At 36.5% G+C, this 18502-nt stretch overlaps 1 protein-coding gene across 2 annotated transcripts in view; it reads left to right on the top strand.

The window, feature by feature from the left end:
* The window catches only part of cfap74 (cilia and flagella associated protein 74), a 76701-nt gene that overhangs the window by 16967 nt on the left and 41232 nt on the right, over positions 1-18502 (top strand). For both annotated transcript variants that reach the window (XM_072681025.1, XM_072681026.1), the window contains exons 13-21: positions 2239-2394; positions 2865-2983; positions 10535-10601; positions 12579-12668; positions 12787-12954; positions 13734-13845; positions 15649-15794; positions 16961-17083; positions 17173-17294. In XM_072681025.1, coding sequence (XP_072537126.1) covers positions 2239-2394; positions 2865-2983; positions 10535-10601; positions 12579-12668; positions 12787-12954; positions 13734-13845; positions 15649-15794; positions 16961-17083; positions 17173-17294 — 1103 coding nt within the window. The remainder of the gene's footprint in view (positions 1-2238; positions 2395-2864; positions 2984-10534; positions 10602-12578; positions 12669-12786; positions 12955-13733; positions 13846-15648; positions 15795-16960; positions 17084-17172; positions 17295-18502) is intronic.

Below are 18502 nucleotides of genomic sequence, written 5' to 3'. Positions count from 1 at the left end.
TATGCCAGATTTTGTGCTATTTTTGGGGACATTAAATTAAGCAAATAAACCTTAATTGTGCTTAAGAATTTGCAGAAGTGTGTTTTCTGTTTAGGATGCAAACTTATTTTCACTTCAAAATCAACAACACTGTAATCTGACTAGAGGTGCCCAAACATTTGCATAAGACTAAAATTTAGTGTTAGTTTTCGATATAGACTGCCCTTGCTATATTTGCTGAAAATATCACTATAAAATGCATACATAATGACCAAAGATAATACAAAACACTGTAAGTACCTTAGTTAATTTGGTCTCTACAGTATTACATCTTTTTTGCAGGGATTTTTTACAACCCAGTTATATTACAAGCTTTATTAATTTCCTATTCAAACTCTTTGCAACTGATATTTGATAGATTTAGATTAAATATTGCTCACTTGTGTTTGTCCCAATTCTGAATTGCCTTAAACCAATTAAGCATTTCTCTGCTTGTGCTCAGATATAAATTTTGCCTCTTTCTGTTTCACTTAACTGAAGATGGTGGTTTGGTATCTTAGTTTGTAACATTTAAGGTAAACACTTATTTTATTCTCTCTTTTATAGAGAGGGCTTTAGGTAGTGCACTATACACAATGTGAATTTAATTTTTGCATAACAACAATTGCATTTTCCGTACTAATACGTTTCATCTGTATATATTATCAAGACATATCATGCATGCTCACAACATTTTTAAATGCTTCATAAGATGTTGAACTTCCCTACTCTACTCCCTACTAAGTATGATTCTCTTTGAAAACAGTATTTTATGTGCACTGGGTAGCAGAGACTTAAAAGACAGAATAAAATATTTTGATGCTGACTGAGGGTGGTATCATGGGGTTGCACTATATTCATTTTTTAGTAACTGAATAATGTAAAGTGTGTTTTTGGAATTTGGTTCACAGATTTAGAAGTGATGTTTAGTTCTGAAAGACTGTCGTTTAAGAGGTTGTTCTTAAAGACAGTACCTTATTGCAGTACATTAAATTGACTTGATTCAAATGTATACACCATTTCCACATGAACAAAATAAATGACACACACACAAGTATATACATAATGATACTGAAGTTTGTAAACACCTTTTTTTATTTTTATTTCTGCATACATTCGTACATCAGTTTTTTCTTCTAATGCCAAAATGGATAAAGAGCACCCAATTAAACAAATGACAAATAAACATATATAGTTTTTACATTTGTTTTTTGAGCACAATTATCCAAACGCTGAGTACCCAGCGCTCTCCTCCAAGCGCGTAGGTTGTCTGGTGATGCTGCATCGGCGGTGGTTGCACATGCGTTGGAGGAGGCATGTGTCATTCCTCACCCTCCCAGTGTCAGAATTGATAGGGGGCAAGTCCTAACGAGTGGGCTGGGTAATTGGCCATCTAAAATTGGGGAGGAAGATTGGGAGAAAAAAAAACCTAAAGAACACAAATTTGTATGTGTTAATTGTATGTAATTACAATTAACGGTAACCGGCCTTGCTTAGTTCATGTTTTCAGTTCAATCAATTCATTTAATTGTACTCTGCAGATGGGAAGTTATTCTGATGTAAGAAAGATGCTCTCTCTTTAATATTCATTATGCATATTTTTTTGCCTATAGTTTGAAAATAGCTTATTTCCGTAGACAAATCCCTGTACTTTAGCATGTGACATGTCAATCCGACACTGACAGCAGGCCAGGTAAACAGTGTGCAGTCTGCAATCTGACATGCTGAAACAATGATAGTATGCCAAAACATCGGTTGACAATAGCTGGCAGTAGCTGAACTCTTTTTCCGAAAATATTAAGAGAGAATAATAAAGTTCTCATTCAACCATACAGAATGTTTGTGATAATGAATGTGAAGGAGCTTTAAGAAAACACATTTCATCTTTTTTCTCTGAAAATCATTGAAGTTCAAGTTATCCATGGTTCAGGAGAGAGAAGAGGTAGTAATCATCTGCAGTGAAGTGCTGTAAATTGCTTTATTGATTCAAACCAACACGCTATAGAAAAGGCATAGAAAAGGCAAGAATAAAACATATGGTGTGGGCACCATATCATACTCAAACCATGATAGACTTAGCCCATTGTATTAACTATTTTTGAGAGAATACCTTAGTGAGTGGTAAGTAGAGTTTTCAGTACTACTTTTAAAAGTCACTTTCATCATTTTTTTTGGTTTCATCCTCCAATGTGTTGTTTTTCCAAATTGAAATGTTTTCAGAGCACTACAGATGAAGATATTCCTGTTAAAGAATCTCATCTTTGGTCCATGAAGACAGGCCTGGACAAAAGTTTGGCCTCAAAGGCTGCCAAGAAAGCTGCAGGTGGCAAAGAATCAAAAGCATTTGTCAGCAAGCCAGAAGTGGTCCTCTTTAAGGTAGATGCTGCTTCACAGTTTTTGTATTATTTAAAAAAAATATATGACACTGGAAGTCAAAAAGAATTGCTCAAATGTTTTTTGTACTGATCACTAATACACAGCAAAGACAATTGGAAGTGTCTATCAGTAGGCTCTTATCTAACTGCCTCACATACCTCCTATAGTGGGTTGATTGTTCTTTTGTACACACTTTTTTTACACCATCTAGTAACTGTGTTCTCCATGGCATCACCTAAATGTCTTCAGTCTTTTACCCACTCTGTCACTTGATGAACAATATGGCAACTTGCCATCTTATTGGCACAGCAAGTCATTTTTTTAAAAAAGTAACGGATCCCTTCAAACACCCAAAACCTCATTGTATGACGTGTACAACTGAGCAGTTCATTTTGACCACTGCTGTATTTTTAAACTTGTGTCAGTGTGTACTAGAGCTTGAATTAATAGGACACCATGCTATTTTGCAGGATTTTGATGTTGGAAAGACATACAAGAAGAAGGTTATACTTACAAATGTCTCTCATGGCACAAATTACTGCAGACTTCTGGGAGTTTCACAGAACCTCATGGATTTCATAGCCGTGAGGTGAGCATCTAAATAATTGGTCAGAGTTTGGTTTTAATTGATTGTAAACAACACTGTGCAAAATTCGGAAAGATTCACCATTCATTTATATAATTTCTCTTCAAAAGAACCATATCAAGATAATTCCTTTTTAGCATCAAGAAACCTGAGGTATTAATAATTAAATTTGCTGTTTCCAAACCATCCTAATATTACCAAACATCTGCAGTGGCCTGTCCATTGCCAACACCAGCAGCTTCCCTTTTGTCCGTTACCTTTTCTCAGTAAGAGCATCTTACTCAGAAAGGAACAGAATATCACTGTCCAATGTAAATTAGGCCTATCAGCAATAAATGTGTTTTTAGCTTTAAAAACTCCACTTGTATTTAATGAAATATTTAAAGATAAGAAAAGCACCATTAAATTGAGAATCACCATACGCAACTAGGACTGCTGTATGATTAATCGACTGCTGGACGCTGTGTTATCCTTTCTGTTGCTAATTAAGTGTGCAGGTGTGTTTCTGTGTAATATTTTAGTACTAATAGCATTACTCACAACAACTCGACTGACATAATGAAACCTTTTCAAATATTCCATTTTGATGTTTTTTAGTTTCCTACATACTCTAAAAAAAGCCAGCAGCCATTTACAATGCCCTGCAAGCAAAACCAGCATACACCAGCAAACAAGACCAGCATTAACCAGTTTAGACCACTTTAGATAAACATGGAATTCATGCTGGTCTAATGCTGCCTTCAAGTCTGCCTATGAAGATGTCATTTCTGTTTGAGTGGTTTTGGTCAAAAACAGCACAAACACCCTGGGGAAAATGCTTGTTTACTGCTGTTGTTCTGTTGCGAGCAGAGAGCAAGTGTATTTTCAATTACTGCAAACAAAACTAACAAAGAGTGAAGTATAAGCATTAGGTGAGCAATATTTTTATTCAGTAATAAATATGATTACTTATCTGTTATGTGTTCACATGTGGACGAGCGTAAACCATTTAAGAAAATAGACTGCAGTGTTTTTTTGTTGATGCATCCCCAACTTGGAAAGTCTTGGCTCATCAAAAATACGGGTTTGTGGTGGCATTCACATGCACATGCATCTCGGGAATACAATATTTCCAACATGACTTCAAGGCAGCATAAGCTGTTTGTTTTAGCCTAAAATATGAACATTTCTTGTTGAATGGACCAATATATCCATCCAAGATCACTTATAAAATAAAATAACATAATTTTTTACAATCTTTTTACATTAGCTCTAAAAAGTATGACTTCTTACCTTTCCCTGTGAATTTTTCAGTTTTGTTCCAGCAGCAATGGTATATATAATTTAGTAGACAGGGGATGTGCTTCATGAGGAGTGTTTGATGTGGATATGAGATGCTGTGGTATTTGGTGTAGACACATGTAATGTGATGTTTTTATGTGAATTTTTTATCATTTATACATATACACACGTTTTCTTTTGTCCTTATTTGAATATATGGCTATATGGCGGGCCCAAAGTGTTATTATAAACTTCTATTGCCAAAGAATAGCCCCACCAGATTGTACAGAGATCCTTGTAGTTACTGAATAATTTACCTTAGTGTATAATAATCCTGTCTGTTAATAGGTCATCAGTAATCTGTAGAGGAATACATTTTTAAAGTAACCCTCCCAACCCTGGTAATCAGTATGTAGTATATATCACAGATCCTCAGTTCACAAAATCCCAGGTAGCTTGTAAGACCAGTGGTGTAAGTTCTGTAAATGGTAGTGAAATGGTCTTTTACGTATTTTGCGCTGTTGAGGTTTATTATTCTTGTACATTTCGCCCCTTCCTGTCAAGTTGGGTATTTATGGAATCCGAATCAATCTGTGTTTGTATGGAAGTGAGCAGCAGTAGTAAGACTCTGCTCTCTTTGCCATATGTCTGTGCCTCCTTTGACGCCCCCAGAAATTCTAAAAATGGCTTCTTCTCTCTCTCTCTCTCTCTCTCTCTCTCTCTCTCTCTCTCTCTCTCTCTTTTATGTGTCTCTCTCTCTGTCTCTCTGTCTTTTTCTCTCCCTGCGTTCTTTTGCTTTATGCCAGAGCCCCCTCTCCTGAGTTTCAGTGTCACATGCATTCACACACACACACACACACACACACACAGCTTCTTGTCTCAGTTCGCCACACACAGGAAATGGGTTGATGACACAGATACTGTTTGATTTATTTTATTATTTTTTTTGCCAGTTTTTACATATCAAAGTTTTTTTTAAGCTTTTTCAACAGCCTGCTAATGAGAAATATGTCTTTTTTCCCAGCATGGCATGCATGCATCCCTTCCCCCATTTCATCTCCTTCATCATGTATCTGATTTATTACTGTTTCCAGAAAAACATTACGTTACGTCCTACAACTTGAAGCCTTTGAGGCCACTTCATACAGTCCCGTTTTGTCCACAAATGACATTTAATATTTTTTCAAAGTGCTGAAAAGTGCTTTTAACAAGTTCACACAATACCACAGTCAGAAAGACACATTATATTTGTGAATGTGATATATATGTATATACCCTGTTCCTTTAAAAAAAATGAAGAAGATGGTTTTAAATAGCTACATTAAGGGGCTGCATGATAATGTTAGATCCATATGGATGTCAGAAGCTACCCTGATTGTAGCATTGACAATGCCTGTAAAACAATAGTGGAGACCTTTTTAGGGGATATTTAAACATTTTTTAATGATTCTATATACAATTCCAGATAGCCAATTGCCCAGCCTAATCATTAGTACTTTCCCCCTATCACATGTAATACTCTTGACACTGGGAGGACTGACATGTGCAACCAGCCACTGCCTCTTTCGAAATGGCTGCCGTTCAAAAAGAAGTGGCTAACTGACAGCTGTGCCGGCCAGCATCATACTGAAGTGATGTGGGGAAAGAGCCATCTACCCACCCAGAGAGAGCAGGGCCAATTGTGCTGTCTCTTTTTCCAGCTGCTGATGGCAGTGGCAGCATCTAGCCTAGGAAGATAGAAAAATTACCTGCAGGAATATTACGATAAGTAGAATTATGAAATAACTCAATTTTGGGAGGAGGAGCATGCCTGAAACCCCTTCTCCCTAATCCAACAATTTATAAATTCTCTACCTTGTTCATGTGTCTACAACAAGTCTTCGCAACCCTCCACCACCCTGCCAAACTCCAGCCCAAAATTACTTTAAGTTCTCCATCATCTATCATAGTCTTCTCCCAAATCATCGCGAGGTAGTCCGGACTACCAAATCTACAGAACTATTTTTATGATCCAAATTGAATTGCAGAGTGCTACACTACAGAGCCCTACCCTGATTGTATTATAATAACCATGTAATTACCAACTGTGGTAACTTCTAATATTACTTAATATACACTATAATTAATAATGATAACTATATTCTGCACAGATACCTTGTATTTGTTTGTTTGTTTAAAAAAATCTAAATATTGCCAAACTGGCACATTGGCACCCTCCTATTAGACAAACTTGACCATTTTACTCTGGTTTAATTTGTAACACCCTTGTGTTCTTGGATGCTTTTAATAACTTAACATAAACATTAGTTTGAAAAGTCAACTTTACCCAAACTTTCGATGGGCACCAAATGTTATATTATAATGCATGACAAAGCAGTGTAGTGTTGAATAGACTTCATTGTACTTGAAATACAATTCATTAATTGCAGAAGAAGTAGAATGATGACAAATCATGGCATTAAGGGGTCAGTGCACACTTGCCCAAGGTCCCTTTCAGCATTGCAATAATTGAACATTATAGGGCAAAGCAGCAGTTCCCGCTGTCTCCTTAGGCTGGGTGGTAGGGAGTGGAAGCAGCTCATTAGTGGAACTCTTAGAGCTAAACCCATTACCTTGAACTCACCTGGGATAAATTAACCAGATTTTATAAAGCTGTGATCTGGCAGGCTAATTCGAGCTGGGAGACAGACTGTTGGCACAAGCCATGTAGAGGCAGCAAAAAATAGACCCTGAAAAACACATAAGGGACATAATAGCATCATCCACCTTGCATATATTATAGAGAGTTTTGTTAGGAGAAACAACTTTTTGAACCTAATTGTGCTGCGTGAGTTAAAGATACAGTTCGGAAACAACAATCAAGGTTAGGTCACAACATCAATACTGACAAGGTGTCAATAAACACACTTAGACTATAGCAAACAACAATTTTAAGTTTTGAAAGAAGAAATTTCAGAACAGCTAAACCAGGCCAGTGTTCCCAAGCTAGCAACATAGTTCCCAAAGTAGAAAACGTTTAAATTGATAGTTTAGATGAAAATGAAAATGTACACTCAGCAAAAATGGTTCTATATAGTTGTAAAGAGCAATGATCCATAACAAAAGCAGAACTTATTGACTTGATTGATGTTAATTCAACATCTTATACAAGAGGCTTTTATTCATAGGAAAGAACCATATAAAAGTGTCAGCATAAAAATACATATATGTGTACTGATTTATACATGTGTACTTTATGTTTGTTGTAGTAGGTTTTTTACCTGTTAGCTACATTAGCTTTATAGCTCAAATCAAAACTGAAGAACACCTATTTCTTTTCCTTGTCAGGAAATACAGAACAGGAAAGGAAACATTAGAAATTAAATATAATATTAAATGTTTTAGTATTTTGTGTGTCTATCTTTAATATATTTTCAGGAGATTAGCTTTTAGTTTTTCTGATGGAATCGGAAGCGATGTTTCCACCCCTCCAACATTTTCTCCAACACCTTTAAAGCATTTTATGCTTCTCATAATTCAAATGTTCCCAACCACATTCAGTGACATTGAGGTCTGGGGCCTTGGGTGGTCCATCACTGCTTGGCTGCTGGCTGATGAGTCTCCATTTGAGATGCGAACAAAATTCTGTACAATTAATTTTATCTCAGTAGTAACATGTATTTTTCATCCTTAAAATGGTTCTTCAAAGTCAGTGGTTATATGCAGAGCCATGACAACTTGTTGGTAGAAGTAGTGGCATGCAAAAGTTTGGGCTGATCTCCAAAAGACATGAAGGCATTAAATAATTTTGTTTTCTACAATTTTATAGTAAAACAAAGAAAAGGAACACTATTCAAAAGTATGGGCATCACAACAAATTAATCTTTTTTCAGATAACTAAGCTATGGCTTGTTCACACTCTTTGCTAGAAAAGTCCAGGTGATGCACACTTCCAAGCTTTATAATGGACTCCTTAAACCTTCCGAACAATCAGCAGCCATTTGGCTCCTCTAAGCAGCTGTGTAGCACTCTAAAATGTTTAATAATTAATGTCCGCAAAGCAAGAAAATACTATAGGTATACTATCTAAGTTGCCATAGAACAAGAATGATGAACATCAAGTTGATGTCTGAAAAGTCTCGTAGACTTGTTAGAAAGGCAATGGACTGCAAAAGATCTACATGAAGATTAAGGTGACTCTGGAGTGGTGGTGCATTGTTCTACTGTGCAGCAACACCTGAACCGACATGACCTTCATAGAGACGAGGGTGGATTGATCATGCTTGTAGAAGGAAGAATGGATTTGATTGAATACCAGCAAGAATTAAACAATACTAGCTAAAAAAAAATGAAACGAGGATGGCTTCGACAGTAGGGCAGTAGTGTACTAGCTCAAGCGGATTGGTTTTGCCATGACCCTGACAGTTCTTCTGACCTAAACATCATTGAAAATCTGTGGATAGAGGCCCTGAATGTCACAGAACTACAGGTCTTTTGTGAGGAATAATGGGTGCAAACAGTGTACTGAAACAGTATAGCAGTATATGCATTAGTGTGATACAAATGTCAGTCATAATTGCAACATATAAGATGTTAAATCAACCCAGTTCAAACCATAAATCACCAAATTGTTCATCTTGGTAACCTCCAATAAATAAACTGGGCTTTACATCTTCTGTTAAACTCCTAGGCAGGCTTTGCTTAAGATAGACAGACCCAGGGAGGCCAGAGACAGCAAGCACAGAACCGTGTGTATATCTGTTAAAATATTGACAGGCAAATGGATGTTTGTGAGAGGAGCTGATAACCTGTGAGAGTGGGAGGTGTTTCCATATCTGTAACAATCAGAAAAGACTGCCGACATATCTCCATAAACTAAAATGAAAGAGTGAGAGGGAAAAGAAAGTAAAATGGGGAAAAAATAAAGATGAAAATGTGGGTTGGGAAAATCTGGTGCAGGCAGATGGTGCATCCGTGATACCAGACTTAAAATCTTAAAAAAAAAAAAAATAAAAAAAAAACGAAGGCTGCCTGTCCGTGAGTTAGTTATCAGCCTTCCATCCATCCATCTGTGCGTTTTGCTTCTACTGGTGCTTTGCCATGCTGTATTGATTGCTTTGTATTTTTGAAGGTTGGGTCTGAGCTGAAGGCAAATAGTATTGCAAAAAGAGATATTGATCACTTGTTTTCTCTTGTTAGACTCTTATGCTTTTAAAAATTCAAGCTAAAATCACATGCCACTATCTTGTGCTGCAGATGCTTTTTTAAAACAAAATCAGGTTCTTTAAAATTAAGACAGTGAAACCATTGATTACAATAATGAATAACACATCGTTTTAAAAGTGCACAATAATGGTTGCTATAAACTGAAAAGAGGATGCTCTAAATTGTCTTTTCAGCTTAGTTTTTTTAAAAACAAGTGCAATGTTTTCCAAACATACACTATGTCAGCAAATAGATTTATCTCGGTTGCAGTCAGTACTCTAATCGTTAAATAAGAATAAGAATAAGACCATAAGAATAAGAAATAAGAAGTTATGAAAAAGTGCTTATTGCTTCATATATCATGACAGAAAGCTGCTGACAGTAGTGCATTCTCATGAGCAATATGTATAAGTAATATTTTGCTGCTGTCACACAAAACCTGGCATCTCCAAAATAACAACTTTACAGGAGACGGTAAAATATCCTCTTGAAAGTCAGTGTTAAAAGATGTTATTCAACATCATTTTGCATCCTTTCTATTGGTTCATTCAGCATGAAAAAAAAAATCTTTAGAATTGTGGTTGCGGTATGCGATATTGCAGTTGCGATATGTGCCTTCTAATTTAGTTTGAAAAGAGACATTAGCCCAAATTATTATGAGGTCTGTTACTTTGCTTTCCCACCACTGAACCTCCCTCACTGCTGCCCATTCCCCCTTCTGCGCATTTATGAGAAATGTTAAGTTTGATTGATGTAAAAGTTGCATGAATTCTGATCTGAGTCACACAGCCATGTATGAGATTTCAACATTTCTACATATGAACGTGCCGTTCACACTGCCACACATAACACATCTGTGTTCCCTATGATGAAAAAGATCGGGCCACTTTTACCTGCACTTTATTAGATAAAAAAAAAATCAGATGCTGCTGCTTCAGTTTAGTTGTTTTTCCTAAACACAAAGTGTATGTGGAACCACTTATTTGCATATAATGATGTTTTGTTTTGTGAGATTTGGTGAAAGTGCATCATGTTCTTTAAACAACAGCAGTGTTCTCTATATGAGTGTTTGAATTGCTGTATATGTCCATTTCTCTGTTCTGAATTCAGTTTTGAGCCTCCTGGGCCCATGTCTGCAGGTATGGCATGTGAACTAGAGGCTGTTTTCAAACCTGTGGTAAGTTCTCTTTTTACACATATTATTAATTTCTACTACAACTTGAATACATTATGGAGAATCTCAGTCATTCCTTGTAGCTGTGGATTTATTCGTAGTAGTTGTACATGGCACACAATAAAGGATACACCTGGTGAATAGCAAGAAAGCAAACCCATATACTCAATTTGCTTACACTGTGAAAAAAACAACAACAGTCATTTACTTCATGTCGTGACAGGCAGTTCAACCACTATATCATTTAAAATCTCATTCATTTGAAAGCAAACATTTGAAAGTTTAGATGACAAAAGCCATATTTTTCAGCAATCCAAATCAAAAATCATATTCTACTTTGTTCTGCTCTGTTACATTTTTACAAGGATTGGAGCTGCTTGTGGTCAGGGGCAATGGGTATATCCGAAACAGGTGTTTTAAGAATGGATTAAGCCTGCAGACCTCTAAAATGTGGTGAAACCTAGTGGTGCATGTCCCTGAACTGCAGGGGCTGTGTAAAAAGATGCTAGTATCCAATGCTTTCAAAGCCATGACACTTACCAGTCATTAAGGTACCATAGGTTCTCAGGATGTATTTTTGGGTTTCCTGAAGGGTGATGCTGAGGCTTTTGGGTTATAGTCTTTGAGATTGTACATGTAGTACAGAGTTAAGACACAAATAGCTGTATTACAAGTTCTAGAACACCATCCATGAGAAGCTTGAACAAATTAAATTGAAAGGTTTGGATGTTTTAATGCTGTGTGGGTTAGACAGTGTCTCTTTGTCAGGAATTTAAAGTTACAAAGGCAAGTTGGCTGCTGTGTCTCCAAATTAGTTTTAGTAGGGTGTTACCATGGGTATACCATGATGATAGTTCAGAAAGCAAGATTGGTCAATTTATGCCCAAAGTCAAGCCTGTGCATTAAGAGAAGAAGTAAGTTATTGTCCTATTAAACAGACCTTGACCTAAAGCAGAGTTGTAAAGCAGAGTATCGGAAATGCTGCTTTTTAGAACCACTCAAGTTGACAAACCATCGAGAAGTACTTCAAAATATTTTCCATATTAAAACCCAGTCAAACACAATTTTGCTTTTACAAAATGCAGCATTCCATTGAAAATGCCTGGTAGCCATTGTGAATTCTGTATCAAGTGCTTACTGCTATAGTGAGGAGTGTCATTTGAAGATTTAGCTCCCATTTCATTGGGAGTCCTCCCGCATGGTGTGGTTGCTTACTGGCAGGTAATGGTGTTATCGGTTTCGCCACACCAACAGGATCTTAGTTCTACAAAGTCTTGGCCTGTAGTCCCTCTGTGGTGCCCTTTTGTCCTGAGAAGCGCACCGCATTCTTCTCCTATAACATAGATCAGTTGCTTGCACTGTTGGCCACATGTTTTAGGTAATCTGTTTTTGATATAGCAGCCATGTTTTGCTTCTAACTATCTTAGTATTTGTACATCCTGATACCACATTCAAAAACTCTACATTAGCTTTCTCCAAACCAGTAGAACAGAAGAACACAGTGATGGAACCTATCATGTGTACTTTGAAAAACTGCTAAATCTCTCCGTGGTTTGTCTGATTTTATAGATTTTATGGGGAGAGAAAGGGACGGGACTCCCAGTGTTGCCCTTTCACTGATGCATAAAGACTTGATTGCGTGTGGTTTCACAAACCAGCATCAGCTGAATTGCACTATAGGTAGATAGTATGTAGTCCTGAAAAGTTTCTGTATAGAACTAAATACAAAATGTTTTTCACCATTGCAAAGAAGCTTTTAACTACACACACACACATTTAGGAATCCAAGAACTATTTCCTTTAGTAAAGAACCCTTAAATAACTCTTTTTAAGAGTGTAGCTCTGTCCTAGGTTTATACTTCCCAATTTATGAAAGTTCAAGCACTAATATTCACACACAAACTTTCTCTTAGCAGATTCTTTATTTAATCTATTTGTAAGATATTTCATGAAATTTCAATGCTTGCTTTCCTTTCTTAGCTCAATGGAAATTTGGATGGTGAGATTCAGTTCCAATCAGCTACTGGCTCTTTTTTTGTAACCGTCAAGTGCACAAGGAAAAGATGTGAGGTGAGAACGTCTCTGATATTGAGTGTTCATACAAATCATATTATCTATAAGTGTCATAAATACAAGAGTTTTTTTCTGAAGATGTTAAGTCTATCTTCTCTCTCTCTGTTTTCCCCAGATGGTTGTTGATAGCAGCCTCATTGACTTTGGCACCCATGTGGTCGGGCAGACAATTTCACGGGTAATCACCCTGACCAACAGGGGGGCTTTGGGTACTAGATTTGCAGTGGCTCCCCTCTCTACCAATTGCCTTCCACTATCCAAACATTCATCTTCTAAAACACAGGTAAGTCCAAGCAAGGCAACGAGCACTGGATTATTTTATGATTATGATTGATTTTATGTCAGAACATGAGAAATGGCTCTCTTGAAAAGTTTGAGAATGATAGAAAGGATCCAATAAATGCACAAAAAATGGTAGGTACAAGATATCTGGCCCAATTTTGCCCAGTAACAATAAAAATTAGCCAAGACAACAAACACATCATTCTAGCCCTTAGTCCAATTACATGAGTATGAAGTTGTCTTTCAAGAAAGTGTCTCTCTTGAGATTTTTGAGATAATAATAGAAATGCAGTTAAGCTACTAAGGGGGAAGTCTACCTCGCTGGGATGTAAAAGGTCTTTTTCAGTCATTTTGACATTAAATGTTGTAGAGAAATTTACTGATTAGTTTCAGTGATAGTGAGTGATAAAACTAGAGCTTTTAATGCCTGCAGTGTGAGTGTATTTATTAGCTGTGAACCAAGTGTTTATATGTAATTTTGATCATGGTATGTACAGATAAAGAAAACACCTTGAATTGTGTTTTTAAAATGCATTCTAGCTTAAAGCTATCTGGCCTCAATATTGTCATAGCTGTTGATGTAATAGTTTCTGTGATGTGGCTTTTAGAGACATTACATTACAGCTCTTTGGTTTCTTCCACTATTGCTTACCTTTATATCTCAAGTATTTAATTGTGCAATAATTTTGAAAAGAAAAGTTGGCACCCTTTCTCAAACTATTAGAAGTCACCTAATATTCAGTATGCATTTCTAAATAGTAAAAGATGTTTCCCACCTAGGTCCCTGCTGACAGCAGCAGTGTGAAAGCTCCTGCTTTGAATCCTGTCCCAGAACAAATTGAACCTGAGGTAGAAAGCACTGCATGCATAAGTTACACAGAAATACAAACAGGTGAGTCATGGTATTTTGATGTTGTTGCGTACAACAAATGTACAGTCTGTGAAAATGTCATTTATGAGATATTTGAAAGAGGCTTGCAAGGTGAAATATTTGGGTAAGCAACAATAACTATAACATAACTAACATCTGTGACATTGTATTTTACATGACATTGTACACTATTAAAATGTATTATTATAAAAAATGGCTTATACCATCGAAGAACAGCTCTTGCTTCCCTAAAGAATATTTCACTGGATGGTTCTCTAAAAAATATTTTTTGTAAATGACACATAAGTGCCAAACACATTTAAGGTTTAAAACCTACACGGGAGGCAAATGACCCCAAGTTCTATGCTTTTGCATGTGAAATTATTCAACCCCCATTGCAAATTAGGTTTATTAGCAAAATTTACAAACATTAGTTGTTTAAAATAAATCAGAAAAGCATGACACAACTAATATTTCCCCAGATTCAACACAAAATGCCACTTTTAATGATTACTGCAGTCTCAGAATTATTCAACCCCTTCATGACCATGATGCATAGCCAGACACCAGCTTCTGGCAATGTTCTTTAGAAATCTTAGCCCGTTCCTTATCGGCAGTGTCCTCCAGTTCACTAATACTCTTGGGTTTGCATGCTGCAATCGCCTTCTTAAAATCTCACCAGAGAGTTTCTATGGGGTTTAAGTCAGGCAATTGTGATAGTCACTCTAAAACCTTCAGGGGTTTGGTGGACTTTGAGGTATGCTTGGGGTAATTGTCCTATTAGAAGGTCTACTGACAGCCAAGCTTCAGCTTTCTCATGGAGGACATGATGTTTTCTCCTAGGATTTCCTGACACTTGATAGAATCCATCTGGCCCTGCACACACTGCAGGTTTCCAGTGCCAGAGGAAGCAAAGCAGCCCCAGGGCATCGCCAAGACATACTTCACTGTAGGGAGGGTGCTTTTCTCAGTATATGCTTCATTTTCTCTCCTTCACACATACCACTGATCCAAACATACCCCCCAAAACACCCCAGTTTTGATTCATCTCTCCTCACAAGTTTTGGGATTCTGTTCTGTGGAGGGATGAAACAAAACTGGAACTTTTTGGGCATTTGGATCAGCAGTATGTCTGGAGAAGAAAAGATGAATCATACTGGCATACTTAGTACTAAAGACATTTGTCATGAAGGGGTTAAATAATTCTGAGACTGCAGTCATCATTAAGTGGCATTTTGTGATGAATTTGGAAAAAGCACTTGTGTTGTTGTGTTGAGCAATTTATATGTTGCTTGTTTGATTGGTTTATTGAAAGAAGCTGAAAGTTTGTACATTTTGCTAATAAAACTAATTTAAGATGTAAAAAGCTGTATTTTTCTGTATGTAATAAAATAAAACATTTGTTTGTCAGGAAGCAGTGAAAATTGTGTGACTTGTTTTTGTTTGTTTGGTAACAAAAATGAAGTAAAAACAATATGGTATTGAGACAATACTACTATAAACACATAGTGCAGTTAGAGTAAGCTTTAATCATTCTAAAATTGATTGTTGTAGCCATGGTATAACTACAGTATATCAAATCTTACATTTTCTGGGGCAGTTGTGTTATATCCTATGCTGTCCATTTTAGTGAGTAATTAGTTAAATGTAAAGTAAATCTTTAAAAAAAGGAGTGACTTGGGCCTATATGTGCATCAGTGCCTGTACACAAAAACAGGCTACCAATTCACTGGTGCAAATTTCTCAGCAAATAGTATATACAATCCTGAACTGAAAGAAGACTGTACTTCTGTGAGATCATTTATGACCTATTGTGATTTTTAGATACATCCCCCACCAGCTCTAATGCCCACGTAGATGCAGAAGCAACAGGAACTGATCAGGGTTCAGAAGACAAGTGTTTGGAGATGAGCACTGCAGAGATCGAACAGGACCATGGCTCTGAGGACACTGAAATAAGCATCGGTGAAGTATGTAGATAAACATTTTACTTAACTTAGCAGTTTAGGTGCTTGGGGTAACTGTAGAGCAGATTTCAGATCCAGCTCATAGAAAATGTTAGCAAACATAGAAACCAAAAACTATACTGAACATACCTTATGTAGTACTAGTTTTGTTGACAGATCCAGCTCATAGAAAATGTTAGCAAACATAGAAACCAAAAACTATACTGAACATACATAAGCAGATTTCAGATCCAGCTCATAGAAAATGTTAGCAAACATAGAAACCAAAAACTATACTGAACATACCTTATGTAGTACTAGTTTTGTTGACAGATCCAGCTCATAGAAAATGTTAGCAAACATAGAAACCAAAAACTATACTGAACATACCTTATGTAGTACTAGTTTTGTTGACAGACCGTCAACATATTTCCTCAATAATTTTGTTAATATTTATATACATTGTGCTTATAATATGCACTAAGCATTATTAATAGTGACCATTTGATGCAATTAGTATTATTATTAAGATATGCAAAATATATATGAATTTATGTCTTATATCTTAAATATATATTAATTTAGACTAAAATAATATATATATATATATATATATATATATATATATATTCATATATATACATATATATATATATATATATATATATATATATATGAACAATAGAGAGTAAGTAAGTATCCCATGTGATAGCTGCACAGCCATAGGGTCATAAGCCCCAGTGGGCATCGATTGCATGGGTGATGCACAAGGAAACCAACCAATTACAGAAAATTGCCAGTATAATTTGGACATACTTCTATATTTGACTGGTATGGAAATAAAGCAGGAGGAAAGAAAGGCAGAGTTGCATCCACTGTTACTGGAAAAAAAATTGTAAAGGCAAAAAGATTAAATTGACTACAATGTTAGGCAGGAAAGGTTTAATTGTGTTCTATTTTATCCCATTATTGATTGGTCTTCAGCCATTGCTGCCATTTTCTCTTCTTCCTCTTTTCTTATCTCTTGATGCTGATGCTTTTTCCATGCCTTTTCAAGATTCTCATTTGGTCACTGACGCCATGTGTGAATTAACTTGTATTTGCCAAGTTGTATCAGCTTGTATCAGTTGTATCTCCAGAGGACGAAAGAAGTTACCCAGAGACTTTGTGCTTTCCTCTTCCCCCATTAGATGCATGAGGGTGAGGTTGGCCCCTTCAGTAGTGTCAAACTGCCCATTATTTTCACACCGACCATTCCGGGAGAAACCAAGCTAGATATCCAGATTACCTTCTCACAGCCGGACTGTAAAGCGGTAAAGAGCACTGCAAAATCAGAACTTTAAGGGGTTGTTTTTCATGTTGTTTGCCCTGCACTGACCATTCTAATGTATTAAACACACAGATTGTGGTGTCAGCTCGTGGTATTGCAGAAAGTGTTCCTGTGTGGGTGACCAAACCAAGCATGGACCTGAGGATCTGCATGTATGATCGCCTGTACCAAGACAGCATTGAAGTTCAAAGCAGGTAAGGTCAGCATCTGAATTGTGGACTTATGGAACAATATCCTAGGTTAAGAAGTTTTGCTGTACCCCAAATGCAAAAGTTTGGTGTACAAAGTAAACTTTTGTAGTTTTGCAGTGGAGCTACAAACTATTAAAAGCAAGTAATAAGGTATATAAGTACCCAACCTCCCTCCAAATAACTTGCGTCTACAGTGGCGTTAAAACTTTTGTATACAACATTATACCTTATTGTGTCCATTAACCTAATTTAGAACACTGCTGCAACCAGAAATATCCATCCAAAAGAGGTCCTGTGGTCCAAAAGTATATATAAAAATAATGAAGTACTACAGAACAACACATCACCAAACACACTGAATAGACATATACATACATCTTAAAGTATATCTCCATGTTTCTTGTGAGCATTGTTATGTGTTGGAAATGGTGATAGGACTCAAGCTAGAAATTAGATGGTCTTAAAGGGGCCATAGACTGGAAAAGTGTATTTATCCTGGCATAGTTTAATATTAAGAGTTCAGTACATGGAAAAGACATTATGTGAACCCCAAACACTGTTGTGTCCTTTTTAAAATGCAAACCCACATAAAACAGAGCTGTAACACAGGCCAATTCCCAACACCCAGTGTCTAGTGTACCCAATATCTGAAGAATTGCAAACAAGGCTAAAAAGTTAACAGGGTTGCTTTTTTCACCCAAGCCAAAGTTACATACTTAATATTTATACAATTAGGAGCCCCTTAACTCAATAAATGTATTCTTTGCTTTAAAAAAATATTAAGAAGCATTTATTTTTAGAGATTTTTACATTTTATAAATTCTGCCACATCCTGAGCCATCTTTGATTAATTAGTGACTTTGCAAATCTGTTATAGTCATAAAAACCAAAAAAAGATATAAATAGTTGTATTATACATTGTCTTACTTGCGTATTGGTCAGGCTTTAACGTACACTTGCAGTGATTGCTTCTGTGCATGTCTACTGGGGTGAGTGCGTATGTGTGTGTGTGTGTGTGTAGCTACGGGTTCACGTCACATTGGCGGATTTGGTACTGTAGCCATCTGGAACTTGAACAGATCATTGCATGTGCTGATGACTGTGTGTGTATTTGTACCCACCCTTGGAAAAAGCACGCACACACACACATATTCGTGCACATACACAGATTCACTTAATTGGATCCACACAATATTTGTTTACTCGCACTG

The sequence above is a fragment of the Salminus brasiliensis genome, chromosome 6, assembly GCF_030463535.1.
Source record: "Salminus brasiliensis chromosome 6, fSalBra1.hap2, whole genome shotgun sequence".
NCBI classification, from domain to species: domain Eukaryota; kingdom Metazoa; phylum Chordata; class Actinopteri; order Characiformes; family Bryconidae; genus Salminus; species Salminus brasiliensis.
This window is presented reverse-complemented; position numbering and strand designations above follow the sequence as displayed.